This window comes from Trachemys scripta, chromosome 17, assembly GCF_013100865.1.
Source record: "Trachemys scripta elegans isolate TJP31775 chromosome 17, CAS_Tse_1.0, whole genome shotgun sequence".
NCBI classification, from domain to species: domain Eukaryota; kingdom Metazoa; phylum Chordata; order Testudines; family Emydidae; genus Trachemys; species Trachemys scripta.
The window spans coordinates 15717813-15743607 of NC_048314.1; the positions used below are offsets into that span (position 1 = coordinate 15717813).

The window sequence follows — 25795 nt, forward strand, 5'->3', positions numbered from 1 at the left end:
TCCACGAAAGCTTATGCTCTAATAAATTTGTTAGTCTCTAAGGTGCCACAAGTACTCCTGTTCTTCTTTTTGCGGATACAGACTAACACGGCTGTTACTCTGAGAGAAGTAACAGTGGAGCTTTTCCTAGAAGCTAGGACAAGAACATGAGAGAATGAACCTTCAAATCTTCAGCTCCTAGCTGTTGAGAAGGCCTGAAGTTTCCTCTTCCAGAGGCTAAAATTGAGAGGCAGGGGATCTGGGCTAACCTTTGACTATCCTTGTAACCTTTGCTGATAGGTTTTGTTCTCCAGTTAATTTTTCTAACCCTGGATTATACAGATGTCCATTACGAAAGGGCGGGTGTACATGCTAACAAGGTTCTGATGCACGCACGCACTGAAATTTCCACTTATGGCTGGAAATCTGGACAGACAGTCCAGTTTGAACTCACTGAAGTTAAAAAAGACACAACAGCATGAATGCCATATTGTGACTTGAAAAGTAATCCACTCATGGAGGTGACTACAGTCCCAATGCCATCTGGTGATTTCTGTTACATAAGCAATAACACACAGTGAGGCATGTGTTATAATGAGATAAAAGCACGGTGTTATCACGTTATAACCTTTATTCTAAAATGCTTCAAGGGTGAGACAAACATTTTATAAACACATATATAGTTTTTAAATTTACTTGGCGAAGGCAAGTAAAATAGATATTCTGTGTATTTACGCATTCGGGTGAATTTCTTTCTTTTTTTTTTTTTTTTTTTTGAAGCAGGTGTAGGCAAGTATTTTAAAACAGAGGTTTGGGAATTCCCTTTCCGAGTTCTGTTGCAGACTGCCACTTCTATGATTTTAGTCTCTTAATCCCTCTTGCTTTAGTTTATTAATCTGTATGTTGGGTATAACACATAAGCACTTTGACTTGTTGCACTCTTCAAAGGACCCAGGTATTTAATCTTAAAAGGAGGAAGTTTAAATTTGAATGTAAAAGAGAAAATCAAAAACCCTCTCAAGTTACAGCCCCCTTGTCATAGCCTAGAGTGCATCCACTGGATGTGGAACCTCTGTGATTGTGCCAGCAGAATGTAATGAAACAACCCAGACTTTCTCCTAAAGCTGCAGCAGCATCTGTCACAGAGACTCAGGGTGAAGTGGCCAGAATGCTGAAATTCCTGCAGGCTTTTAGGTTCCCCAAAGGATCCCAGACCTCATTATGCTGGCTTTATTCTATATTCAACTAAAACTAGATTTAAAATATATTTCAAGAATTTCCCTCCTTAAAGTATGTTTGTATTATTAACTGAGGTTGTGGAAATAATCTTTTAATGTATATAATGTGGATGGTTTCCTCCTTCATGAGTGGTAGTAAAGAGCATATAATTATCCGATAGTCTCTCTATATAAAATCATTTGGCTTTAAGGTTGTCACTTGATTTTAAATAAATCCATGTGCTTCCTGTAGCTGCTGCTGCTATTAGTCTCTTCCAGATCCATTTTCTGCTAAGTTAACTTATTGTATGGAGCCTTTCCTAACAGTGAAAGGAAGAGAGGAGCAAAAACAGCAGAGGAGAAAGGACATGGGAAGATGAAGTGGTCAGAAGGGTCTTGAATTGAACTGAACTCTTACTGTCTATAATTTTCTAAGAGCTTTGCCATATGTAGGGAAACAAATGTCAGCCATTCTCCCGGCATGTGTCAATTGCTGTACAGAAGTATTTCCAGTCATAACCGGTTTGCAGGAGGGAAGCAGGGATACATACCCACACGTACACAAATCCTGATTTTGTACACCCCTGTGCTGGGAATCTGGGTTTCACTGGCTGTTAGTCAGTCATGAGGAAGGAAGTATTAATACTATATAAACTAAATATCTTCTGTCCCTTTTTCTTTTTGTCCCTAGGACTGGGTTTAATTTTGGTGCAGCCACGTCCACTGCATCAACACCACCCAGCCTTTCTGCCTCACAAGGTAAATTGTGTGAAGTGTGAAATAACATCTTTTCTATTTCTCCTCTAGATGATTACTTAATGCCGTCTTCATGCATACAGTTGTGTTCTGTTGCTGCTTTTTTGTTGTTAAAACTGCAGTAGTTGCAATAATATTGTGTATCCATATGCTGGATTAAGCCATGTAATAGGCAGGAATCCAGGCCACGTGCCTTTCAATTAAGAGTAAGCAAAATACTTGTTCTCAAGAACAATTAGTGAAGTATTAGCATATGAAAAGGGCAGTATCTGAAATTATTTCCTCTACTATCTTTAATCGGCAGGCTTTAAAATGGCATAGGTATAGGTGGCTGGCTGCCAAGTGCCATCAGCCTTAAGTAGAACGTGTACATGGTGAGTGATTTGGAACGGTTTATAGCCGCATGCTTCTCAGAAGCTGATGTGAAAAACAGGCAGGCTGCCTCTCCTACTTAATCCTTTGGTAGATAATATTTACCAATAACTACCTGGATGGAAGAGCACCTGCTGTATCAGTGTGCAATTATTCCATCTCTTTCAAGGGGGAAGAACTGATTTCATTTAATCTTCAACTTCCAGATCAAGGTCTTACAAATGTGGATAAATAACGGTGGTGAAGGGGGATTGGAAGGTTCAACAGGTCTAATGAACTATTTGTAGTGCATTACACATGAGTAATTTCAGTTCCTCATGATACTTTCCCTGGGTCAGCCAGAGAACCCTAGCTTTGGTTAGCTATTTATGGTGGAGATGGGAATTGAGTGAAGAAAATTGGTAAGGACCTTAAAATTTCATGAGGAAATAAGTCATACTAATTCAATGTCTGTTACTAGTATATATTAATCTGTATCACTTTAACCTTTTAATTTATTTTAAAAAAATGGGTCAGTAAGGGCAGAGAAGAGAAATTAGGGCTTCTCAAAGGTCCCAAAACTACTTGGTCTTTTTATTGGCTGATCCCCATGTCAAGTCTCTTACGCTCTGTCTGTCTAAATACCACAAAACTAATAGATAATTTAAGGATATTGTACCATATATGTATGTCCAAAGTAGGCATTTACAGTCAAGGCATAGAAATGTGATAAAATATATAAAATATACAATCAGACTGAAAATTTTCTGCATACTAAATTGCACATTGATAACTATATATTGAATAAATGTTATTACATTTGGGAGCTTTTCTTCAGTATTTCAAAGATTAGAATAGACTAGATAAAAGTGGCTAATGCTCTCTATATAGCTAAGATTTTATATAAAAAGACTTAATTCTGTAGAAAACTTGGCAACTTCCAGAAAACAGCTTTGTGACCCAACCTTAGCTGAGAGCCACTGCTTTAGACTACCAGTTCTTCACTGCATGCCAGAACTTTTTGCTAAGTACATAAAGGGTATAAAAAGTGGAGGTAACTGCAAGATGTACTGTAGTAAAGAGAGTGGGCTTTTTAGTTAGATAATTATAACGATTGAAAAATGAAGGAAATAAGAGCACGTAAAATGGCTATAAGCCTATCTATAATGAAATGGGCCTCAGATATAGCCATTGTTACTCTCATGAAAGCGGGGCTTGAGAAGGTGGCAGGGATAGTTAATCATCTGATAGTCATGAGACTGTAAAGTCTTTGAGGTAGGAGCATTTTCTTCATACCTGTCTGTAAAGCACTCAGCATGCTGGTACTATACAGATGATAAATGAGCATTGCAACCTGTAACTCTTTTTAATTCCTTTTATGTCTCTGTAGCAGTGACAGCCCCTGCTAAAGAGTCAAGTCAGCCTGACGCATTTTCACTTGGTGGGGGTACTAAATTTGGAACAGTTCCTGAGAGCTCATTTACCTTTGGGTCCGTCAAGCCAGCCAACGTTTCAGGAGTCTCCATGACGAGTGGCTCTTCTGTAGATGCCACCCAGACGAACAGCAAACCTGCCCCGACTGCCACTCCTGTTCCCTCCACAACCTCTGGCAAACTGGAAGTCCTTCCATCAAAGCCGGGAGATAATTTATTTCAGAGTAATATGGCTGGGGAAACTCTTGGGAGCTTCTCAGGATTAAGGGTTGGTCAAGCAGATGATAACACCAAAGTCAATGTTAAAGTTCCATCTACCAACGTTGCTGGTGGACAGCCAACTAAAACATCTACAATACCTTCTGGATTTACCTTTAACAGCCCTCTGCAGTTAGGGAAACCCGTGGAAGCCACTTCAACATTAGTCATGGCCACCAGTACAGCATCCACATCAGTCAGCACAAATACCACAGGCAGCATATTTGGCAATGTCCAGTTAACCACCACAGGGTCTTCTGGGGTATTTAGTCTTGGAGGATCTTCAGGTGGCGGCAAGCCTGCTTTTTCATTTGGCCTTCCACAGGCAAACAGTATCACAACATCCACCTCTGTACCTGCAACTCTCCCCACTTCAGCATCCCTGTCATTTGGAAGTCTTTTGAGTTCAGCGCCAACTGCTGTATCCCCAGCAGCTTCTAGTAATGGTGCAGGGGATGTCAAGCCACCACCTTTGTCTGAAAAGCCACCTGAAGATGAAGTACTAACAACTGTGTCTGCACCTCTAACTTCTCAGCCACAAATACCCCAACCACAATTACAGCTCTCCGATTCTGTTAAAGACGAACCTGCTTTATCTCCGTCTGTAGCAGGAGATGCAGATGTTACAGGTCCTAGCACCTCCTTGACTCCTTCCACAGATACAATCTCTACAGCTACCTGTGCTACTGAGTCTAAGGCAGAGGCACTTCCTCCAGTCTCTACCTCTGCCCCGCTGGACCAGAACATTTCAGTGACCACAGCTGCAGCAGATGTTGTCATCGCCCCTTCTGCAGAAATTACAAGCCCGTTGGCTACCACCACAGATATTGATACATCAGTTCAAAGCCCAGCTGTAGGTACTTCTGTATTTGGGACTGTTTCTTCAAGTTCCTCAGTGTTCTCTCAGCCTCCAAATTCCAGTTCTTCTTCGGCCTTTAGTCAGCTTGCTGGTGACACCACCACCACCACCCCTTCCACTCCTGTTTTTGGACAGCTAACAGCCGCTACCACAGCATCTTCTCCATTTGGTCAACACACCGGCAGCACTGTCTCCACCACTGCAGCTACTACTCAGGTAGCTGGCTCAGGGTTTGGCACATCTGCTTTTGGCACAGCAGCTGCGGGTGGCTTTGGTCAACCAACATTTGGGCAAGCACCAGCCTTTGGACAGCCAGCAAGCAGTTCTTCAAGTGGTTTTACCTTCACTCAAACTGGGTTTGGGACAATGCCTGTTTTTGGCCAGCCGTCTTCCTCCACCACAACTTCAAGCGGTGGGAATGTCTTTGGAGCACCATCTAGCACCAACAGTCAGAGTTCTTTTTCTTTCGGCCAGCCATCTGCCAGCACTGGTGGTGGACTATTCGGGCAAAGCAGTGCTCCGGTTTTTGGGCAGAGTGCTGGCTTTGGACAGGGTGGATCAGTGTTTGGGAACAACGCTACTGCCACCACCACTACATCGTCTTCTGGATTCAGCTTCTGTCAAGCTTCAGGTAAGAGCGAGTGGTGATGATGGGGTAGTCTAGTTAGAATACAGCTGTCAGGTTGAGGTAGGCGAGCAGTATTTCCTAGGAAAAACTAGGACTAATTTTGATGCCTTCTGCTGGCAGTGGACATAGCAACTCCAAAGGTATGTGTGAGACCTGCAGTTGGAAGCTAAACATTCTGCTTTAATCCTAATCATTTCAGTGGAAGCTCTGTTTAAATAAAGAAGTTCCAGTTTAGGTTCCCATTCCTAACTATACCTTGACATGATTCTGAGCAGTGTACTGTGCTGCTCATTGACCAATAATTCAAGTGTTTTGGATTCACTGTAGTCTCAAATTACAAAGAATTAAATGGCTATTTAAGGACTTCAGAGCATTACATTAAACAGAGGTCTAAGGTAAGCCTGTAACAGTGAGGAAATTAATACAGCTGAAGAACCCTCTTAAGTGAACTGTATTGCATACATGTAGTCAGAGCATATAGATGTACTGTTACATCAGGAGCTGAGGGACTAAACCAGATACATTTAGCCACCCCAGAGCAGTGGGTTAATGAGGATCTAGTCATCTAGCTAAGTATGCTTTTGCTTTATGAAATGTCTTGCAAATAAACAAGGGGGGAAATGTGGCTTCAGAGTCCCTGCCTGTGCAGATAAATTGAATATTTACACAGGCCAGAACCTTGTTTGCCAGTCTTTCTCTTGTTACCTATGTTACTAAAGCAAATAGCTTTTCTGTTCAGGCAGGGTTATAGCCTTCTGAGAGCCCTGAATGAAAGGTGCTAAGTGCAAAGTAATATTAGATAAAATGTATTTCCAACAAAACTAATTAGCCTAATTTAATTATAACAGATGGGACTGTAGGAGACCTGCCTCTTGCATTAACTATAGTAATAAAGAATACTTAAGACTCGGGGAAGTGAACTCCTACTAAAGGAAGGTGCTTCTAATTATAGAAACTGCAAATCTTATTACAAAGTATGTATTTAAGTGAACTGGGAAATGGAGTCAGGAGTTCTTTTTAATCAAAACATTTCATTATCTTTAACTGGAATCTTTAGGTAACAAAGCTCAGATCCTCTCTACACGAGGGAAATCAAAATCCTACAGCATTTGTTCATAGATTGCAGCATTACAGTGACGTTAACAGAAATCCAATCGGAAATTCAGTACTGTTAGCAACAGCCCAAACACTAAAACAGATTTTATTTCCTGTTTGTTTTAAATGGGGGAGAGGGGATAATAACTTTCAAATAAAATGTAAATAACACTTACCCTTATGTGTTATACCATTCATGTGTTGGTATGTACCTAGTCACTTCAGCTCCATTTGGTGATAACCTTTACGGTATTATAAAGTTAAAACTGAAGTATCATTTGGATCTTGAAGTGCATTGCTCCTTTTTACTGGAGTCTCTGTATTACTCTCTTCTGAAGTACTGAATGGCAGTCCCTTTTAAATTGTCTGGTACCATAGTATTGCACGAGATGGAATTATATCGGAGCGTCTTTTCCCTTTCTTCTTTGGCCAGGTTTTGGTTCCAGCAACACAGGTTCCGTGTTTGGACAGGCAGCCAACACTGGGGGCGCTGTCTTTGGCCAGGTAACTACTATGTGTGTTGTCTCTGTGTACGTGTCAGGGCCCTGTACTTGCAAATAGACTGGTCCAAAGAACTTTGGTTGTAGCTAGCCAAATAGAACCTGTTTTGTAGTCAATGAATAAAAACTATCCAAGGCTATATCAGTAATGTTTGATTATTCAGGGATGTACCACTATGGCATCTGAGTGAGAGGACATAGCCTCTGCCCCTTCTGTGGCATGCATAGACTCTTGCGCAAGACAGAACCATTTGAAGCAGACAACAGAACAAAACAGTGTGAACAGGTGTCAACAGGCATACCATGGACTCATTATGCACCTGCTCCAGGGAAGGGCCGGTGAGCTGTGTATGGAATTGCTGGCTAGGTGCAACAGTGGTAGGCCCTTCACTACTTGCAGGGATTGCACTATGTAGATGAGAGACAGGGTGGCTAGTGTGGATCTGATGCCCCATTGCAGCTTGCCCTAGTGTGTCCAACCTGGTGCAAGTTACAACTGTACCATTCTCCAGGGTCAGTAAAGCTTGAGAGAGACCTAAGCAGATGCTGATTTTGTTCAACCTTAGGAGACCAGCTTCTTAGCTCCTCATCCCTTTTGTATCGCTATTGTGAATAGAAATAGCTCAGTCAAAATCAGCAGCATATATGTGCTTTTTTTTTACAGCGACCTATAATGCTTTCTTGCCGTGTGCCCTTTGTCTTTTTTTTAGCCATCATCCAGTTCCAGTGGGAGTTTGTTTGGGTCTGGAAGTGGTGGAAGAAGTGGAGGTTTCTTCAGTGGCCTCGGAGGAAAGCCAAGCCAGGAGGCAGCCAATAAAAACCCCTTCAGTTCTGCCACTGGAGGGTTTGGATCTGCAGCTTCCCAGAGTAAGTAAAGGAAATGAGTGTAAATGTACTGAGCTCCCATCTTGCTTTTGTGGGGGTAGTTTTGTCCTTGGGTAATTTCCATGATGGCATGAAAGACCTACTGAGCAACAGAGGGAAGTGGTTGGAGGGGGATGTGCTGGAAGGGGGGCGCTGTACCTTTCCAAAGTCTACTTTCCTTTTGCAGTTTTGTGCAAAATGAACAGGGAAATATTCCAAATAGCCATGTGCACAGAGAGAAGGCTGAAAACAGCGTGCATATTTTGTAGGGATTTTCAGTACCAAAATATAATTCTTCAAAATTCAGTGCTGTAAGTTCTTACCAGTGAACTTCAGCTTTTAAGTTGGATGTTCAAACCTTGTTTATTTCTCCTCTGCAGTATGTTTTACTTACTGCAGAGTCCCACAGTTACCACTCTATTCTCCTGTGATTTTGATTTCTTGCATTCTTTTGTTGATCTGTCATTTTGTAGCTGGAAACTGCAAAAATTCTTATTAAAATATTTATTCTTGCTACTAGTGGTAGAGGAGCCAGGAACCTGCCTTTCTCAGGGTATCTTCGCAGTCGTTTTCATATTGATGTGTGATACAAGATATATTTAGGAGCCAAGCAGGAGCACTGCACTAAAATACAACAGATGTATTCAGTGTATGAGTCCACTTACTATTCAGATCCCAGGCAGTTCTGTACAAACATCCCGTCTCTTTTAATCCATAGACTAAAGGTGATCCTGGTGATTTTACTTTGAAATCTAGGAATGAGTAAGCAAGGATGGAAAATGAGGTTATCTTGAAAGACTGTGAAGTCCCTTCTGCTTTAGAAAGCTAACATCTCCACTGTTGGGTCAGAAGGCTGGATTTTTTTTTTTTTAACACCATATGGATGTGCAAACCCTTAGGTGCCGCTAACAATTCATAAGCATTTCCAGTACCAGTATAATTGCACTCATTCTGGACAAGTGTTCTGGTCCACTTTAAAACATTTCAAAGCTAGTGTAGCTGGGTCACATAGCTGCAGACAGTCCTCCCCCTTTCACCCAACAAGGTTTTGCTTTTTAAATTTAGAGAGAAATTATAGTTCAGATTTTATAAAGAGAGAGAGAGAGAGAGCGCGTTTAGTGTCTGAGTAAAAGTGAAAAAGGAAACTTGAAAGTGGGAGCTATTGAGTGGAAGTGAGGGATGCTCTGCAACACAGCTTTCTGTGGAGGTTTAGTTGGGGCCTGTTAACGACAGTCTAATCTACAGCAAGCCATGCAGCCTTCTGACATGCATATCTACACCCATCTCCAAGTGCTAGCCTCTTTTACGGTATTGAGTTCAGCATAGCTTGATTTTTAAGGACCTTCTCCTGACTTGTACTGAAGAGACAAGTTGACGTGCCCTTCTAAATAGCTCTTACTTTCATAAGCATAAAATGCACAGGTCATTTAATGACCCACTTTTCCCCCAGGGTGACTGCCCATCAAAGTGGAGTTGTTTACTGTACGGGCTTGTACATTTTTCAAGGCCAAAACCACCTTCTGGTGGAAAGTTCAACTCTCACATTGCTGGGTTGTGGTTCTTGAAGTGCTGTGTGTATAGTTTGATTCCTGCCACTGGTTAGCAGGGATAACATTTTTTAAAAGCACTTACAGCCACTTTCAGAAGTAACTTAAGTATTTTGAAAGTCAACAGGATGTAGGTTCCTAAGTAACTTTTGAAAACTTGATCTTAATATCCCCTTGGGAAAGGGCAGGAGGAGGGAGGGAGCAAGACCAAAGACTTGTCCTCTTGTTTGAATATTTTACTTTGTAATGTGCTCAGATACTACATGAAGAACACAGTAAAAAAATCTAGATAGAGGTTTACAATGGCATGAAATCCAGTCTCATCTAACTTGCATTTCAGATGTTACTCCTTGGAATACAGTTTGGGTGATCTGTGTCCTTTTGCTCCCTTCTTCCACTCCTTTCTCCCCCCTACCCCCCCGGTCTAAGCAAGATCCTTAGATTTTCCCCATTTAGGTGCAGTAGCATTTTTGACCCATTAAGGAAGCAGTAACACTACTTTAGCTGCGAAGGCAAGTCTGTCATTTGAAACACAACCTTGTTAGTACCGCACTGTGTGTGCAGCTGGAGTGGGCGCCTTTTTCTCTCTAATGCCAAAGCCAAAATTTATTACCTTCAGGACTTGAGTCCCACTGTGTGTCTCAAATGGAAAGTACGTTAACTTCATTTTATTAATTAACAAACTATCAGAAATCTATTTACTAATCAAGCAACTGGAGCATGGGGATTGAATGAGTAGCGGAGGGAGAGGTGAATTATTTTCACGGCAAGAGGATTTCAATCCACTGATCTGCATAAATCAATAGGAGAACAAATCCTAGTCATACAAATAGCTGAGGATCGTCAGTAGAAATGAGCAGTATAATATTGAGACGCCATTTTCCTCCTTCAGATGCATTTCTGTATGCATAAGAAAATATATTAAATCTTTGACACAAAATTTCACAGGCCTTCAGTCACTTTTCATATGCAAGATGAGATATCAAAGAAATGATGAAATCTCAGAATGCATTTAATTCACATGGATGTTTTACAGGGCAACAAATGTAGTTAATGGCGTAAAAAGGCGTGGGTTTTTAAACCTATTCAACGTGTTACTCCTGGACAAGCTGTTCTGTCTTGGGGGCTGACTTTAAGCCTGTTCAGGGAGTCATTGCAAGGCATATGCACCCTTTAAGATGCCTTTTAAAGGCCAGTTGTACAGGGGTGATTTTTCATTTCTTTAGAAATCTGCATTATGTTGGTCATGAAATATTAAAACAGAGAATCTCTGGAGGCTACTAAGGATTTAGTAGGCAATTTAGATGTTTGTGTGTATTGAGGAGTGGGAAAAAGCTAATCCGATTCCTCAGAAATTTGTCTCTGGATCTAGTAGTTAGTGCCAGGCTCAAATTGTTGGCTGTTAGTGTAAAGTTTTGTATTGTCAGGGCTGTCGGACTAAAATTGCATTAGTCTGAGTTTTCTGAACTAGCTGGTCTTTATAATTCCCTGTGAAACTGACTGAATATCATGCCCACCAGTCTCCAGAATTGAAAATCAGTTTGGAATACTTGGAGTACCATAACCTTATGCATGTATCTGTTGCAGACTGTTCAGTGGTCTGCATAAGCATGTTAACAAGTACATCTATATTTAAACAAAATTAGAAGCCTTTTTTTCGTATCGACTGTACCTTTTACTAAATTAGTAGCTTCGAGTGTCTTTATTCGTTTTCCCTTGTACATTTGTCCAACAGCTAGCAGGGAAATAGGAGAAGAGGGATCTAGTGGGTAGGCTGGCTGAAAGGGAGCAATGCAGTTGCCAGCAGATGAAAGTAGGGAGGAGAGGGATGCAGCCACATTAGCTCTGTAAAGTTGAAAGGACCATTTAAACCCACTTAAAAAGTAATCTGGTCCCTTCGTACCCTTTTAACAGTCCACCAGCATTAAAGGCTGTGGCTAATTGTTTGTCCTGGCAAGTTCGCCCATCTCTAACTTTAAAATTAATCTTCATGCTAATGGAAAACAAATAGTTCACCAAAGAAGGACTTAGACCCTTCAGGGTCGTTTGACTACTGAAGCCATAAACTGTGTTCTGTCTCATGGAAGATTTAAAAACCTCAGGCCCTGTTTAGCCAGTGAGGTTGTAAGAGCACAAGTGCAGCTGCAAGTTAGACTGCAGTGTGTCATGTCAAGAAATCCTGGCTCTTCCTGCCACAATGGCTAAGAATCTTTAGTGTCAGAGGGGTAGCCGTGTTAGTCTGGATCTGTAAAAAGCAGAGAGTCCTGTGGCACCTTATAGACTAGCAGATGTATTGGAGCATAAGCTTTCGTGGGTGAATACCCACTTCGTCAGACGCATGCGCATGTGGTATTCACCCACGAAAGCTTATGCTCCAATACATCTGTTAGTCTATAAGGTGCCTCAGGACTCTTTGTTGCTTTTTAAGAATCTTTAGTTCTTCAAGTATTTGTCAGTGTGGATCCCAATGTCGATGTGTACATGTGAGTTTGGAATCTTTGGAACAGTTGTGTCCATCAGCCATGTATGCACCCCGTGCCTCCTTGTGCTTCCCTGTAAGGGTGCCTAACTGGCAGAGCAGTCCCTCTGTCCCTTCGTACCACCCATGGTGGTGAGGCGGAAGCTAGCGAGGGTCTGACCTGCTTCAGCATTTGTCTGAGCTTCAAAAAACTATTATGAAAACTGTTCCTCACTTGGGTTAGTTGAGTTATCGATTTTACCATTTAGTTGGACCTTCCAAAGTGGGGGGGAGGGGGCAGAAGAGAGAAGAGACTGTAGGGGGAGACCCACTCTGCAGCAGAGCGAGGTTGTAGAACCATTGGAAGTGGAAACTCCAAGCCTCAGGGTTTAAACCTGCCCTTCAGGCAACCGTCTGTTGCCCCCAATAGGCAAGCATAGCTGATCCCTTCTTCTGCCTCAGGGAAGGACACATTGCTGACAAATGCTCCATTTGCTGCTCCTCCTCCTGCAGCCAAAAATCAAGGGATGTAAGGCTCAAATTGCACGTCCTGGAGCAATCCATGAAGGTGGCCTCAGACCTCGGGGAGATCTCATCCAAGGTGGAACCAAGGAGCATTTCTTCAGCAAATGCCTCAGCAACAAGGCTCACTTCTGGTTCCAGTGAAGAGAGGAGATTAAAAAGAACCATGTCAGCACCGGGAGCGCGTGCACCAACAGGCACCTCCTTGGCATCATAGATGAGACAGACGTCCTTGGCACCGACCCCAGGACAGAGAGACCCCAAACACCGCGTCATATGCTGAGCGCAGCACCTGCAGTGGATGTGCCACCCAGTCTGGCCAATACCAGTACAATCCGCCACCATTGTACTGTTGGTGCTACTGGAGCCCTCTAGTCTGTTATTTCATCCCAAAGAGGGTAACTCAGTATATCGCACTATTATGAGCTCCCCACTGTCCCTCAAGGATCAGTCTACCAGACCTCAGGCAACATCCTCGACTTGTTTCCAAAATGTGCCAGAATGCGCATATGCAAGGCTGCTAGGTGAAACAATCCACTCTTGTTTGTAAAGCACTATGCATTGGACTTGGCTGATAGATCCGATGCCAGATTCAGGAGAACAGTATTCAGATTCCTGGTTGACTGATGAACCGGGCACTCCTCCATCCTGAAGAGGATACTGCTTGCCAGGCACTTATAGGGGGATCCATACTGACCTACTCAAAGAAGAGAGAATGGTTACTTACTCTACATTAACAGCGGTTCTTCGAGATGTTGTAATTCGTGTGGATCCTATGACTTGCCCTCCATCTCTGCGTTTGGAGTCCTCAGCTAACATGGGCTACAAATCGAGGGAACAGAGGGAGGGTCGTGGCTGCTCCAACCTTTATCATCCCTCACTGGAGCATGAGTAGGCACAGGACACATGCAGGGCCCCAAGAGACGGTGCTGTTCAAAAGATTCTGAACTTGTGTGCGAAAGGTGCATTTGCACCTACAGTAGGATCCACAGTGACTACAACGTCTCAAAGAATCAGTTACTCTAGGTCACATAACCATTCTTTTCAAGGCATGAAATCTAGATGGTAAACTTGTGTCACCATGAGTGACTGTTTCCCGTGACCATAATTTCTTATTTGAAGGATTGACTTCCACTTTTTATTGCACTATCACACCAGCTGGTCAACACTGGAGATAACAGTAGTTGCATCTGTCTTGTTGTCAGTGAAGAATGAGACAATGAAGTGGCTACTAGTGCAGTTTATTAGAACAGGGATTAGGACGAACTTGGTTTCTCTCCATAGACTGCCATTTTGGATATAATATTCATTATGTGCTTTTTGGGAACGTGCTTCTTTTTGTCTCTTATGAGCTTCACGAGTATCCTTCATCTCTCTAGATACCTCTAGCTTATTTGGAAACAATGGGGCCAAGACCTTTCGATTTGGCAACTCATCTTATGGAGAGCAGAAACCTACAGGCACTTTCAGTTCTGGAGGCGGGACCGTGGCCGCTCAAGGCTTTGGGTTCTCTAGTCCAACCAAAGCAGGTATTGTATTAACAAACCCGCTATAAACACCCACACTTACTTGTAAGATATTGAGTAGTGTGTTTCAGTAGTCAGAGATCTACACCCCAGACCCAGTGTATGGAAGATCATATGCATGAGTATTGCCCCTGCATGATACTCCACCATATGGTACTGTGACGGGTTGGATCACAGAAACCCCCTTGGGAGCTGCCACCTGATGTGCCCAGACTATTTCTGCCCCTGCTTTCCCTGCCAGCTCAGGACTCCAGCACCCTGTCTTGCTGAGCCAGACACACCCGTCTGCTCCAACACAGACCCAGGGTCTGAATTATTTGCCCCAAAGCTGCAGGTTTACCTGAAAGCAGCTCACAGAAGTGTGCTTGTCTTTAGCACTAGATGCCCAACTCCCAATGGGGTCTAAACCAAATAAATCTGTGTTACCCTGTATAAAGCTTATACAGGGTAAACTCAAATTGTTCGCCCTCTATAACACTGATAGAGAGAGATGCACAGTTGTCTGCTCCCCAGGTATTAATGCATACTCTGAGTTAATTAATAAGCAAAAAGTGATTTTGTTAAATACAGAAAGTAGGATTTGAGTGGTTCCAAGTAGTAACAAACAGAACAAAATAAGTCACCAAGCAAAATAAAATAAAATGCGCAAATCTATGTCTAATCAAACTGAATACAGATAAGATCCTCACCAGTTCCAGAATTCTCCCTTTTACAGACTAATCTCCTTTTAGCCTGGATCCAGCAATCACTCATACCCCTTGCAGTCACTGCCCTTTGTTCCAGTTTCTTCCAGGTATTCTGGGGATTGGAGAGGCTCTCTTGTTAGCCAGCTGAAAACAAAATGGAGGGGTCTCCCAGGGGTTTAAATTGGCTTTCTCTTGTGGGTGGAGACCCCCTCCTCACTCTTATGCAAAGTCGAGCTCCAAGATGGAGTTTAGGAGTCACCTGGGCAAGTCACATGTCCATGCATGACTCTCAGTTTTTACAGGTAGCATCCATTGTTTACATGCTACCTTGAACGTCCTCAAGTAGACTTCTTATGTAGATTGGAGCATTCCAAGATCCATTGTCCTTTAAGTATTTCTTGATTAGATACTTAATTTCAACATTCCTTTCTCCAGGAGCTGACCAAATGCTCTACTAAGGTTATTTAGAAATCAAGCCAGTACACAGCCAACATTCATAACTTCAAATACGAAAATGATACATGCATACAAATAGGATTAATATATTCAGTAGATCATAACCTTTGAGATATGTTAAGGCATGTGTAGCATAAAACACATTCTAAGCATATTTCCATAAAGCCTTATGGGAGGTACCGTCACAGGTACCATCTATCTCCTTCCAAAAAACAGGTCCCAGCAAGTGGAAATTCAGATACTAGATTCAAAACTTAATGATTTAGAACCTGAACTGCACAAAAACACTTAGTAGACTTTATCTTCACAGGGTTCATTGCAGAAACTGCCATTCAGTTTGTAGGGAAGTGAGCTGTAAGTGTTAGTGCCAGGCGTATCTAGCTCACTGACAGTGTAGCGTGCAATGTGATTTATAGAACTTATTGTGAACTGCGTGTTTTTGCCGATTGATGATCCCGAATTCCCTTCTTGTGTAACCCGTTCTGTCATAAACCCATCATGGCCTTGTATGCACCAGAGTCTTTGGTGGGACTTTTCCCAAAAAGTCCAAGTCAGGAAAGCTTCAGATCTACTTTTTTAAAATCAGTCTGACCTTGCTGTTACACATGTGGCACTTTCTCTTCTGTAATTAGTCTGTAGTGAACACTGAAATACAGGGTTCAATCCTTGAGGGGACCATTTAGGGAACTGGGGTAAAAATCTGTCTGGGGATTGGTCCTGCTTTGAGCAGGTGGCTGGACTAGATGACCTCCCGAGGTCCCTTCCAACCCTGATATTCTATGATTCTGTGCTGTTCTGTTGACTATTACGTTCTTGGAAATCTTGCCTAATCCTTTTTCCTATTCCATGGTAATTTGCCTACTACAAACATTGGGAGTAATGGAGACTGATACGAAGTCTGTTTCAACTGAACAAGGTGTTTGCCTTGATAATTACCAAACAAAAATAGAAAACCAAAGGGTTAGACAAAACAAGAATTCTTTCATCTAACCTTAGAATACTCCTCCAGTTGGCACCTTTGCAACTTGGAATTTCCTTGGGAAAAGGCTATACAAAGGTTGACGCCATAGAATTCAGAAATGATGCTCCAACGTACCCCTTACAGAAGTGGTCCTTCATGGGATAGTATTTTAACATGGCAGCCATGGCACTAGTGGTGACTTTGCTTTTGGGTAAGTGAGGTAGCTGATACTGTCAGTTGATGCTACTAGCCTCAGTAACAATGTCCAGTGTTTCTCCTAAATACTACTTTCAGTGTGATAGTGTGTCAAGCATTCTGCCTATCAGGCCAGCCTTGTATCTTTTATCTTGGGTGTTGGAGATAGGTGGTTTCAGTGAATGATTCTCCCCCTCTCCTCCCTTATTGAAGGAAAGGAGATAATTCTCTAACTCCAGTTTCAAAATAAATCTTGAGATGGGATTTTCTGACAGGTTATTGTAGTAGGCGATTTAGTGATGTGGAACCTCCTTAAAGCCCTTTCCACAGCCAAGTCTAGGTGTTAGACACCATAAAAATAGTCTGTAGTTTCCTATTTAATATGGGATGAAGAAGGGGCATGACTTGCTACAGAGCTTTCTTTTTCCTGGTTTGCCGTCTATATATTGCGTGGCCTTCTTATTTTTATGTTCATTAACACACAGTATACAAGAGAGTCTGGTCCAGAACTAAGCTCCAAGGAGCTAGGTAAAGACCTGTCTCTAGAAATAAAGGGTAACCGGATAGCTGATCTGTTTCAATAATTCAGCCCCAGCTTTTATTTTTTCCAGACCTTTGTGTTTACAACCAGACAGTATCCATTCTCTTGGCCTGGACTGGAATTTCACTCAGGGTATTAAAATGCATGGTGTTATCCCAAACCTCCGCCTTAATCGAACAAACCAGCACGTGCCCTACGAGATCCATGTAGTCCGTTCTAAACAGGCAAACAGCATCAGCAGAGTGAATGTAGAGCAGAAAAATCCTAATAAAAGGTTTTTATTATGTTGTGTAGAAGGAGGAGGTTAAGACACTGAATGGGACCTTGAGGCCTAGTTTAATTCTTGGCTCTGCCACTGATTCCTTGAATGACCATGAACAAGGCACATAATCCCGTGACTTAGTTCCCCATCTCTAATTGGAGGTTAAAAAAATCTCCTTCCCTCATTAGTCTTTTAAAGGTAAATTTACTGTTTGAGGTGCTCAGGTGCTATGGTGGGTAGCATATAAGAACATAGTGTGATACAGGAGGGCCAGGGAGCAGTGGTAGAGGGGAAATATATAAGCCTTAGGCTAATTAAGATGTGGTTCCCTGTAGACTAGGGAGGGTTGCTACAGGTTAATTGGAGCACCTGTAGTCAGTTAAGGCCCTGTCAGGAACGTAATAAAACCCCCTGCTTCAGGCAGTTGGAGGAAGAGGAGGAAGGAGAGTGAGTTGGAGCTTGGACGTGTATGTGAGATTTGAAAGACCAGAGAACCAAAGTAAGGGAGACCCTGCTCCTGCGTCTAAGGACCGAGGGTAACTCCACCCTCGGGGGAAGAGGGAAAGAGACCCACAAGGGTTGAGAGGGGCTGGGACTCAGCAAGGAGCAAACCCAGACCCCTCCCCTGTTTCCCTCCTCTACCACCTTCCCGGGCCACTAGTGGGGCCCTCAGCGCCCAAGAGCAGGGGCAAGGGGTGGCGTCTTAGCCACCCCCCCCCCCCCCTCAAGAAAAGCGCAGGACCCACCATACGAACATCTGCCATCTTGTCACAATAGGTAGAGAAGAGCAAATCTTACCCATTGCATTGAGAATCCTTCCATGTTTTTAAGGATCTATGTGCAGCACAACAATATTGTTGATCCAACAGGTTTGTGTATAAGTTATCTTTCATATCTGATATAGCTATGGTAAAATATCTCCTGTTGCATTTTGTTGGGGGTGTTGTCAGTGGAACCAACCTATGCAGGGAATTTTTCATCCTGTTTTTTTTTGCACAGGAGTTCCTTCAGGCCTTAATAACTTATCTAATTCCTGGTGATTAGGTTTGTAAAACTGTCTGCAGAAGCTAAGCTCTTCCCTTCCGTAGTAAGGGACATGAGATCATTGATGAAGGATGCATGAGCATTGTTTAAATAAATGAAAAGCATCAGTCTATAATTTATTGCCACATGTATTTTTAATTGCCAGTGTAACCCAGTTAACGTGAATACTCTGCTAAATTGCAATTAAAGCATCTAGTTTATATAAAGCAAGTAGACTGTTTTGATTCCTTCACACACCATACAAGCATGAATATGTGTTAGTGGGCTTTGTACACTGTATATATCCCCTGATGTGTATCTAAATTTAAATTGAAAATTATGCTCTCTAAAATGTAATTCTGGGAATCAAGCTCAGCTGCTCAAGCAACCCAAACTGCACTTGCCCATTGGATAGTCTTTGTGTCTTTGGGCTGGTTTTGGAACGCGTTCACAAGCTTTCCTACCCATGCCTTTTGTAATAAAATGGGCTGCATTTTGGAAGCTTGGTTGTAGCTGTATTATCCATAGATAATACTGTGACCGTGTACAGGAATGTCCGCCCTCCTTCTAGAATCTGTCTACTTGGAAATCTAACTTTGTTTTTCTTTTTTTCTCTGTTATTGTTTACTTGATGTTCTTGTCCCTTTTTTGCCTCTGTTTTGCTCAGGTGGCTTCGGTGCTGCTCCAGTGTTTGGCAGCCCTCCCACTTTCGGGGGGTCCCCTGGGTTTGGAGGGGTGCCAGCATTCGGTTCAGCCCCAGCCTTTACAAGCCCTCTGGGCTCGACGGGAGGCAAAGTGTTCGGCGAGGGTACAGCTGCAGCCAACACCGGAGGATTTGGGTAAGCCAAAGAGGGTCTAGGGACTGGGAAATCAGTGTTCTTGTTCTGTCTGAAACTGTTATGCTTCATTCTGTATCCAATCGATTCTGCAAATAAAGAAGGGTCTAGGGATCTAGGGTTGATCAGTGAGCAATGGGCTTCCTCATTAGAAAAGCCCACCCGAAAGGGAAACAGCAAAAAACAGTATTTTATGATTCCGACCATGCTGGCCCTAATGAAAGTAACAGGTTCTCATTTTAATTTGGGAGCTATCAAATTGAACCCTGGAATACAGAAGTGAGAAAGACCTAGGCCATCCAGCCCACGTATCTGAGTGCTGGTTTGTTTCCTATTTGCACTTTTGTTAGTGTGCATTCCAGTCTAGTTCTAAATGTGCCAAGCAAGGGGGCTTGGAATGATAAATTTGTTTAATCTCTAAAATCAGTCCCACTTTTGGGGTGGGGGAGAGATTTTGAGAGGAGTTCAATATGATAGCTCATCCCTGCACAGACCCTACTAGTAATATGTGGTCGATTCCAGAGATGGAATACTGATTTTTTTACCTTTGATCACTTACATGGCACTGAAATCTTACCTTGCAGCAGACAGCACTTTATTTATTCCCTGTTCCACCGAACAAGTACATGGTTTCAAACCTTGTGAAGCTGCAAATGTTCCACCCCACAATTTAGAGTTGCTGGTAGATACCTAGCTTTCAAGGCGACCCTTTCCTGTATGTACACATCCCATAATAATAATCAGTCCCAATCGTTTTCTGCAGGGAAGTCTTGGAGAACTGTCTGTCGCAAGATCCAGTGAAAAAACCACCCAGCCTTTATTTTTTGCACTCTGTTGCAATCCCCTCAATCTCAGTGTTTGCATATCTCACAAGTGTCTGCATTGGGTTCAGAGAGGAACCACCTTTACATAATGCACCTCCGTATTTTCCATCTTCAAGATGGGTTTGCAAATGTTAAGTAGTTAATTCTCAGCACCTTCATGGGGCGGTCAGTTAGGTGTTCTCCAAGGCCCACCGTATTCCATGGCAAGCTCATTGTAAATTCTGCTGCAAGATCCCTGAATTCTGTAGTACTGCAGTGCAGCGGATAAGCTAAAAATGGAGGGGTTTATTCAAATCTAAAAGCAAACACAAGGAATACTGCACTAACTGTATTTAATTGGATATTAAACTCAATTTATGTTGCTCTGCCATAGTGCTTCCAGTTGCTATTGTGCTGCAGAATTTTGTATTGAAAACACACGCACCAAATAGCTAATGTCAGCAGCACTGAAATTTCAAGTCCCATCATTAGGATTCAGAGTTAACATCTCATTTTCAGGAATGTAGCTATTCCCATCTTAATGAGAGTTCTTGTTTAAGGAATTGAAGACTTGGGAAGCAAGCACTTCAATGGCTTGCACTCCATTTTCTTCACAACCTTAGAAGCTAGAGACTTGGGCAGCTTTGAAAAGCTTATTCCAAGAGATAGTGTCCCTATTTAAAACAAAAATAAAATGGGAATTGGGTGTCCAAATTCCCTAGGAAGCATTGAAATCCCACCCTAATTGGCTTAAATCAGCTGTGCCCAAACTTTTCCTGTCAACCCCTTCTTCCCCCGCAGTAGTGGAATCTGTCTGCGCCTCCTCCCCCCACCATTATTGCAAGGCGTTGGTGGGACGGACGGACAACAGAGATAGGTTGAGAAGCTGAAATGCAGGTAATGTCATTTGCCCAAGGTGTTGGAGGTAGGATTAGTACTCTAGGATTAGTACTCAGCTCCTTTCAGTCTTGTGCTCAGCCCATTAGACGGTGCTGCAAAATCAGTCATGTGGTTAGTTGCATCATTTCTCAACAGTTTACATTGCTTTGAGGAAGTGCAGCAAAAAGCAGCTTCTGTTTCTTGATACCTGCAAAGTTCTTTATCAAATCTAAAGACAACTTGGGATGGGGACAGGCCTTCACTGTCACCACCTTAATGTCAACTCCCTCTAAATTCTCAATCTCGCAGTGACGCTGCATGAGAAAATCCCCGAGAATCTGGGAGAGGAGTTTGGTCACAACCAGATTGATAGGTTAAGGTCTCCAGCTCTAGAAATAGAACTTACGCCGTTAAAGTAAAGTCAATGGCAATGACTTGTAATTTTTCTATTTTTTGTATTCTTACCTTGCCTAGTCTTTTTCAACAGCCTGTAAGTAGTAGCTGAAAGATTGAGGCAGTTAAACCACAGGTTTCTTTGTTGCTAATTTTACGTCCAGTTCTTTCCATAGCTAGTAGAGATGGTTTATTTGATAGAGGCACACAGCCTGGGGAGACAGAACAGTCATAAAAACCTTGTCAACCACTGGCCCTTCCTCCCCCTCTTAAAAAATACTAAGAAAAGCAATATCACATTTCATTTACAATCAAGAGCCAAAGCCATCTGCAACTAGCCACGTCAACAATCTTATTCAGGGCTATAAGTGGCTAGCAGGCTTAAGTGTTGAAAGGCAAAGTGACCGAAATGCCTGTCTGAATCTAATACCATATATGGAAACTACCTGCATAGACAACTGTCTCTTAAAGAGAGCAAGGCAGAGAGGATTACTTTTCTTTATCAAGAGAATTGCATGCAGCACTTCTGCAAGGGCTGTCTCTTTTCGAGATGTATGTTTTGATGCTTCAAAGAATGTACCCTTGATCTGAATGGATGGAGAAGTGGATTAATTCACTGTCGGTTCAGATTGAGCTTCACAAATGAATGGGGCTTGCTGGGCTCAGCCTACTACCTACTTGACATTTTATCAGCATCAGGAAACAGGCACACTGTTTAACTTGACTGGCATCGCTGGCTGGCTGCATTACTCCGTGCTGAGGTGCATTATCAGAGCTTTGTGATGAGAAACTTGGATAGCTCATGCCCACACTATTCCCAGTTCCAGATATTGTATCTGTGGTATAAGCCCATTGTTTTCAAGCATAAATATAACATACAAAATTGTGAGAGGGTGTTGGTGCCAGTGAGAACCATGTTAGATGGAATTATCATGGCATTTCATTGATGTGATACTGGCGGTGGTGGGTTATTTTTAAAAAGGAAATATTTGCCTGTACAGTGCTTGGTTGGATGGGGTGAGTGGGGAAGGGTAGATCTGCTTTCTCTCTATAAAGCTACATTTGAGTATCATTTTTCAGACAGACTGTGTCCCCCAAAGCTATAAAGTTAATAATTGTTCTAATAGGTAAAGTGAGAGAAGTGTCAAAGGCAAGGAGAGGTTCAGGAAGGAAGCAGAATGATGCATACTTCAGAATAGAAAGGAGAAGGAAATAAGGCTGGAGAAGACTTTATGGAAGGGCTGTATTGTTCACTGAATAAGGCACTGCCCTGGGAATCAAGAGACTGGGTTCCAAATCCTGTCTGTGTCATACCCCTTGCTGTGTGACCTTGGGCAAATCACACAACCTCTCTGTCTCTGTTTTCCCCCTCTGTAAGATACAGTAATGATGCAGAATTTTTGAGATGGATGGATAAAAAGTGATGGTGGTGGGGGTGATTTATTATATTCCCCATGATGGCAGGAGTTGGGATTTCGTGGAATGAAAATGCACCACAGTTGCTTGTCATGTGTTAAGTTAAACTTTTTCTCCATGTGCTCACTTCTTGTTTCCTCTGAAGGGCAGATGGGCAGAAGGGTGGTTGTAGTACTGTGCAAAATTCTTAATAAAACCAAGAAATAAGCATCTCTCAGTGAGTGGGTATATAATAAAAGAGGTTCTGTGGGCTTCAGGGGGTGCTACTTTCAGGGAGGTGGGGGCAGACACGTGGTCTTCCTTTATTGAGTGATGAAATATTTGTGTTTTCTCTTTGAATTGCAGTTTTGGTGGCACCAGTAACAATACTGCATCATTTGGCACCCTGGCAAATCAAAATGCTCCTACATTCGGGTCGCTGTCCCAGCAGACTACTGGTTTTGGCACACAAAGCAGTGGATTCTCTGGCTTTGGGTCAAGTGGAGGAGGTATGAGGAGCTGAAATGTCCCTGTCAGAGAGTGAAGTGGGAGAGACCTAGCATATCCCTGTGCCTGTCCTTCTCAGAACTCAGCCGTGACGCTTGCTCCCATTGCTTGTTGGGGTTTACGAAACTGGGCGTGGGAGAAGAATTGAGAGGTGTATTTTTCCCCTTTTGGATTACAATAAATGCCTATTTCAGTTTCCTATTTGGTTTTACCGCAAATTTGAGAGAGCGAAGGCTAAACAGGCATCAGGTGGATCTCTGCCCAGAAATCTTACCTGGCAGAATCCAAGAGAACACAGCCAGCCCTGAGGGGCCCTGAGCCTCGCCACCCGGGGCTGAAGCACCTGAGCCAATGTAGCTTTGTAGGGGCCCGTGTGGTGGGGAGCCCCAGGCAATTACCCTGCTTGCTACCCCCTGGCTTTTACGTGCAGAAAAACAGTTGTGACACGGGGGGGGGAGGGGGGCGTGGAGTTTTTAGCATGTTGGGGGGGGGGCTCAGAAAGAGAGATTGAGAACCCCTATTCTAAGGGAATATGGGAGGGTGACCATACTATGTGTCGCATGCATTCTTTAGGCCTTTAACAATAATCCTTCTTTAATCTTGCATTTCTCTCAGGCTTTGGCTTTGGACCATCTAACTCGTAAGTACCCATCACTGCCTTGTATCTGATTTTCATTAAACACATAAAAAGAACTAGAATAGAAATGCTAGATGATGTGTGAAAGGAAGCTTTGGAAAGCACACTAAAATGCTAATCCTAGTTGAAATTTTAAGCAGTAAAGGAGGATGCTTATTTCATTCATTCTCGTTTCTCCTTTTAATAGTAATATACACAGCTCAGTATCTAGATGGCAAGTTTCTTGATCGTGTCCTTTCCTATGTAGTTAACTGGAAATTCTCTTTTACAGGGGATTATGTAGTACTTTTTTCTCTTGGTCGCAAAATGCATAGTAGGGATAGGTAAATATTTATCCCCATAGTAGAAATGGAAATATGGTGCAAAATACTAGATCATCTTCCTGATCTAAATGAGGCTTTGTCTAGTGGTTAGAGTACTCTTTGGAGGCAAGACTCCTATTTCTATCCCCACTCTGCCACTGAGTTGCTGGGTTGCCTTAAGCAAGTCATTTAAACTTTGTGCTTCTGTTTCCCCATGAGTAGAATAAACATAAGCATATCTACTTAACAGGTACGTTGAGACAGTGTTGTTAAAGCTCTCTCAGATCCTCAGTTGAAAGGTGCAGGAAGTGCCAATGCGTTCTATTAAAAAGCTTCCAGTGGCACGTTGATTGGGATGGAGGTTCTTGGACGCTTTAGAGATTTTCTAGATTGATCTAGATGAAGAGGAACTCTCGCTTTCACTGTTGTGTTGTGCTGCTGTTTCACAGATCCACCTCTGGGTTTAGTGGTTGGAGAAGCTGAGAGGGGATGTTCATGAGCCCCTTCCACCCACGCTGTCGTCAGCCAAGTTAGAGCTGCTCCGTTTGTGAATCCTCTTCACGCTCAAGCATCAGATCATCTTTCCTTTGAAATATCAATTCTACTTCCTTTTTTTAAAAACCCTTAATGCTGATTTTTATGCAATAGTTGTTCTTGCTCTTTAATAAACTGTTTTATCTGCTTCACTGTGGTTTGTGTGGAAGAATTTTTCAGCATGTATCCAGAAAAAAACAAGCTTGCATTATACCAGCTCCATTTGGATTGGATATAGATGCTGTGAAAGGATGCCTCTTGTCCAGCCCACTTATGTAAGAGAGAAGGGGCTGTATTGGCCAAATTCAGCCCTTGGTCTAAACCAGTGCAGCTTTCATTGAAGTAAATGGAAGTCAGTCTTTTTTTTTTTTATGACGGGGCTAGTATATTTGACCCATCAAGTGACAGCTGTGCATGCTCACCTCACTGAAATGCCAAGAATCATGGGTCCAGTCTGAGCCTGCTGGGGAAGGAGAAAGTCAGTTCAAATGAGAAATTAGGAGAGTACAGCACAAATACTGTTAGCGGCCATGCTCAATAAAGTGGTGGGGAGCCAGGGCTCTCTCCTCTTCATCTTTATAGTAGGCTTTGCAAAAAATGATCACAATTGAGTACAATTTTTATAGGGAAGACTTTTGGCCTTTGTATTAAAATATGAAATCCATCTAGAAGCACTAATGCTTTTCATCTTATGGCTTTGGGCATTGGATCTCCCTGTCAGCTACACTTTTACCAACCTCTGTGAGATATTTTTCTTAGTGGCGCTCCGCTCCAGTCAGTAACATTTGTGAATTTGTCTTGTATGTGTTTACTTGAAAATATTTAGCAAATGTTTTTAAAGCATGCCTTGAAGGCATCCAGAAAAACATTTTCTCTCTATTTTAATGCATCTGACCTCGATGAAACCCCCAAGTGATGTAATGGATTTTCTCTGCACTATGAAAGATGCGTTTGAAGTAGCAGCTTGATATTAGTTTGATGTGTTGTACTTCCCCCGAGGAGGGTCTGTATAAGGATAGTTAAGTACTAGAATAGGCTTCTAAGGGAGTTGCAGAATCCACGTCTTTGAAGGTTTTTAAGAACTGTTTAGACAAACACCTGTCAGGGATGGACCAGGTGTAGATGGTCCTGCCCTTCCAGACATACATTTCTATTGTTCTGTGGCTGGTGTTGACTTTATTTTTACTGCATGTAGTTAAGGCAGTATCTCATATCAGCAGTCCCCTGAAAAACCCGTTTTCAGGGGTTCATAACTCCAGTTGACATGCAGTCCTATCAGTTGACTCTGCTTCCCATCCCAGCTGTGGAAGGTGACTCTCGTGTGTTTCTACAGTGACACCCATTTGTCAACTAGGAGTGACGTTGGGTAAGTTCAGTTTAAAGGGACAGTCA

At 42.6% G+C, this 25795-nt stretch overlaps 1 protein-coding gene across 3 annotated transcripts in view; it reads left to right on the plus strand.

Annotated features, from left to right (window-relative positions):
• Positions 1-24555, plus strand: part of NUP214 (nucleoporin 214) — a 78816-nt gene extending 54261 nt beyond the window's left edge. For 2 of the 3 annotated variants that reach the window (XM_034793840.1, XM_034793841.1), the window contains exons 28-36: positions 1888-1955; positions 3694-5484; positions 7010-7080; positions 7787-7943; positions 13847-13996; positions 18785-18956; positions 22790-22932; positions 23546-23570; positions 24319-24555. In XM_034793840.1, coding sequence (XP_034649731.1) covers positions 1888-1955; positions 3694-5484; positions 7010-7080; positions 7787-7943; positions 13847-13996; positions 18785-18956; positions 22790-22932; positions 23546-23570; positions 24319-24352 — 2611 coding nt within the window. In that variant the 3' untranslated portion in view covers positions 24353-24555. The remainder of the gene's footprint in view (positions 1-1887; positions 1956-3693; positions 5485-7009; positions 7081-7786; positions 7944-13846; positions 13997-18784; positions 18957-22789; positions 22933-23545; positions 23571-24318) is intronic. The other variant, XM_034793842.1, reaches the window with a different exon arrangement.
• Positions 24556-25795: the final 1240 nt, after the last annotated feature.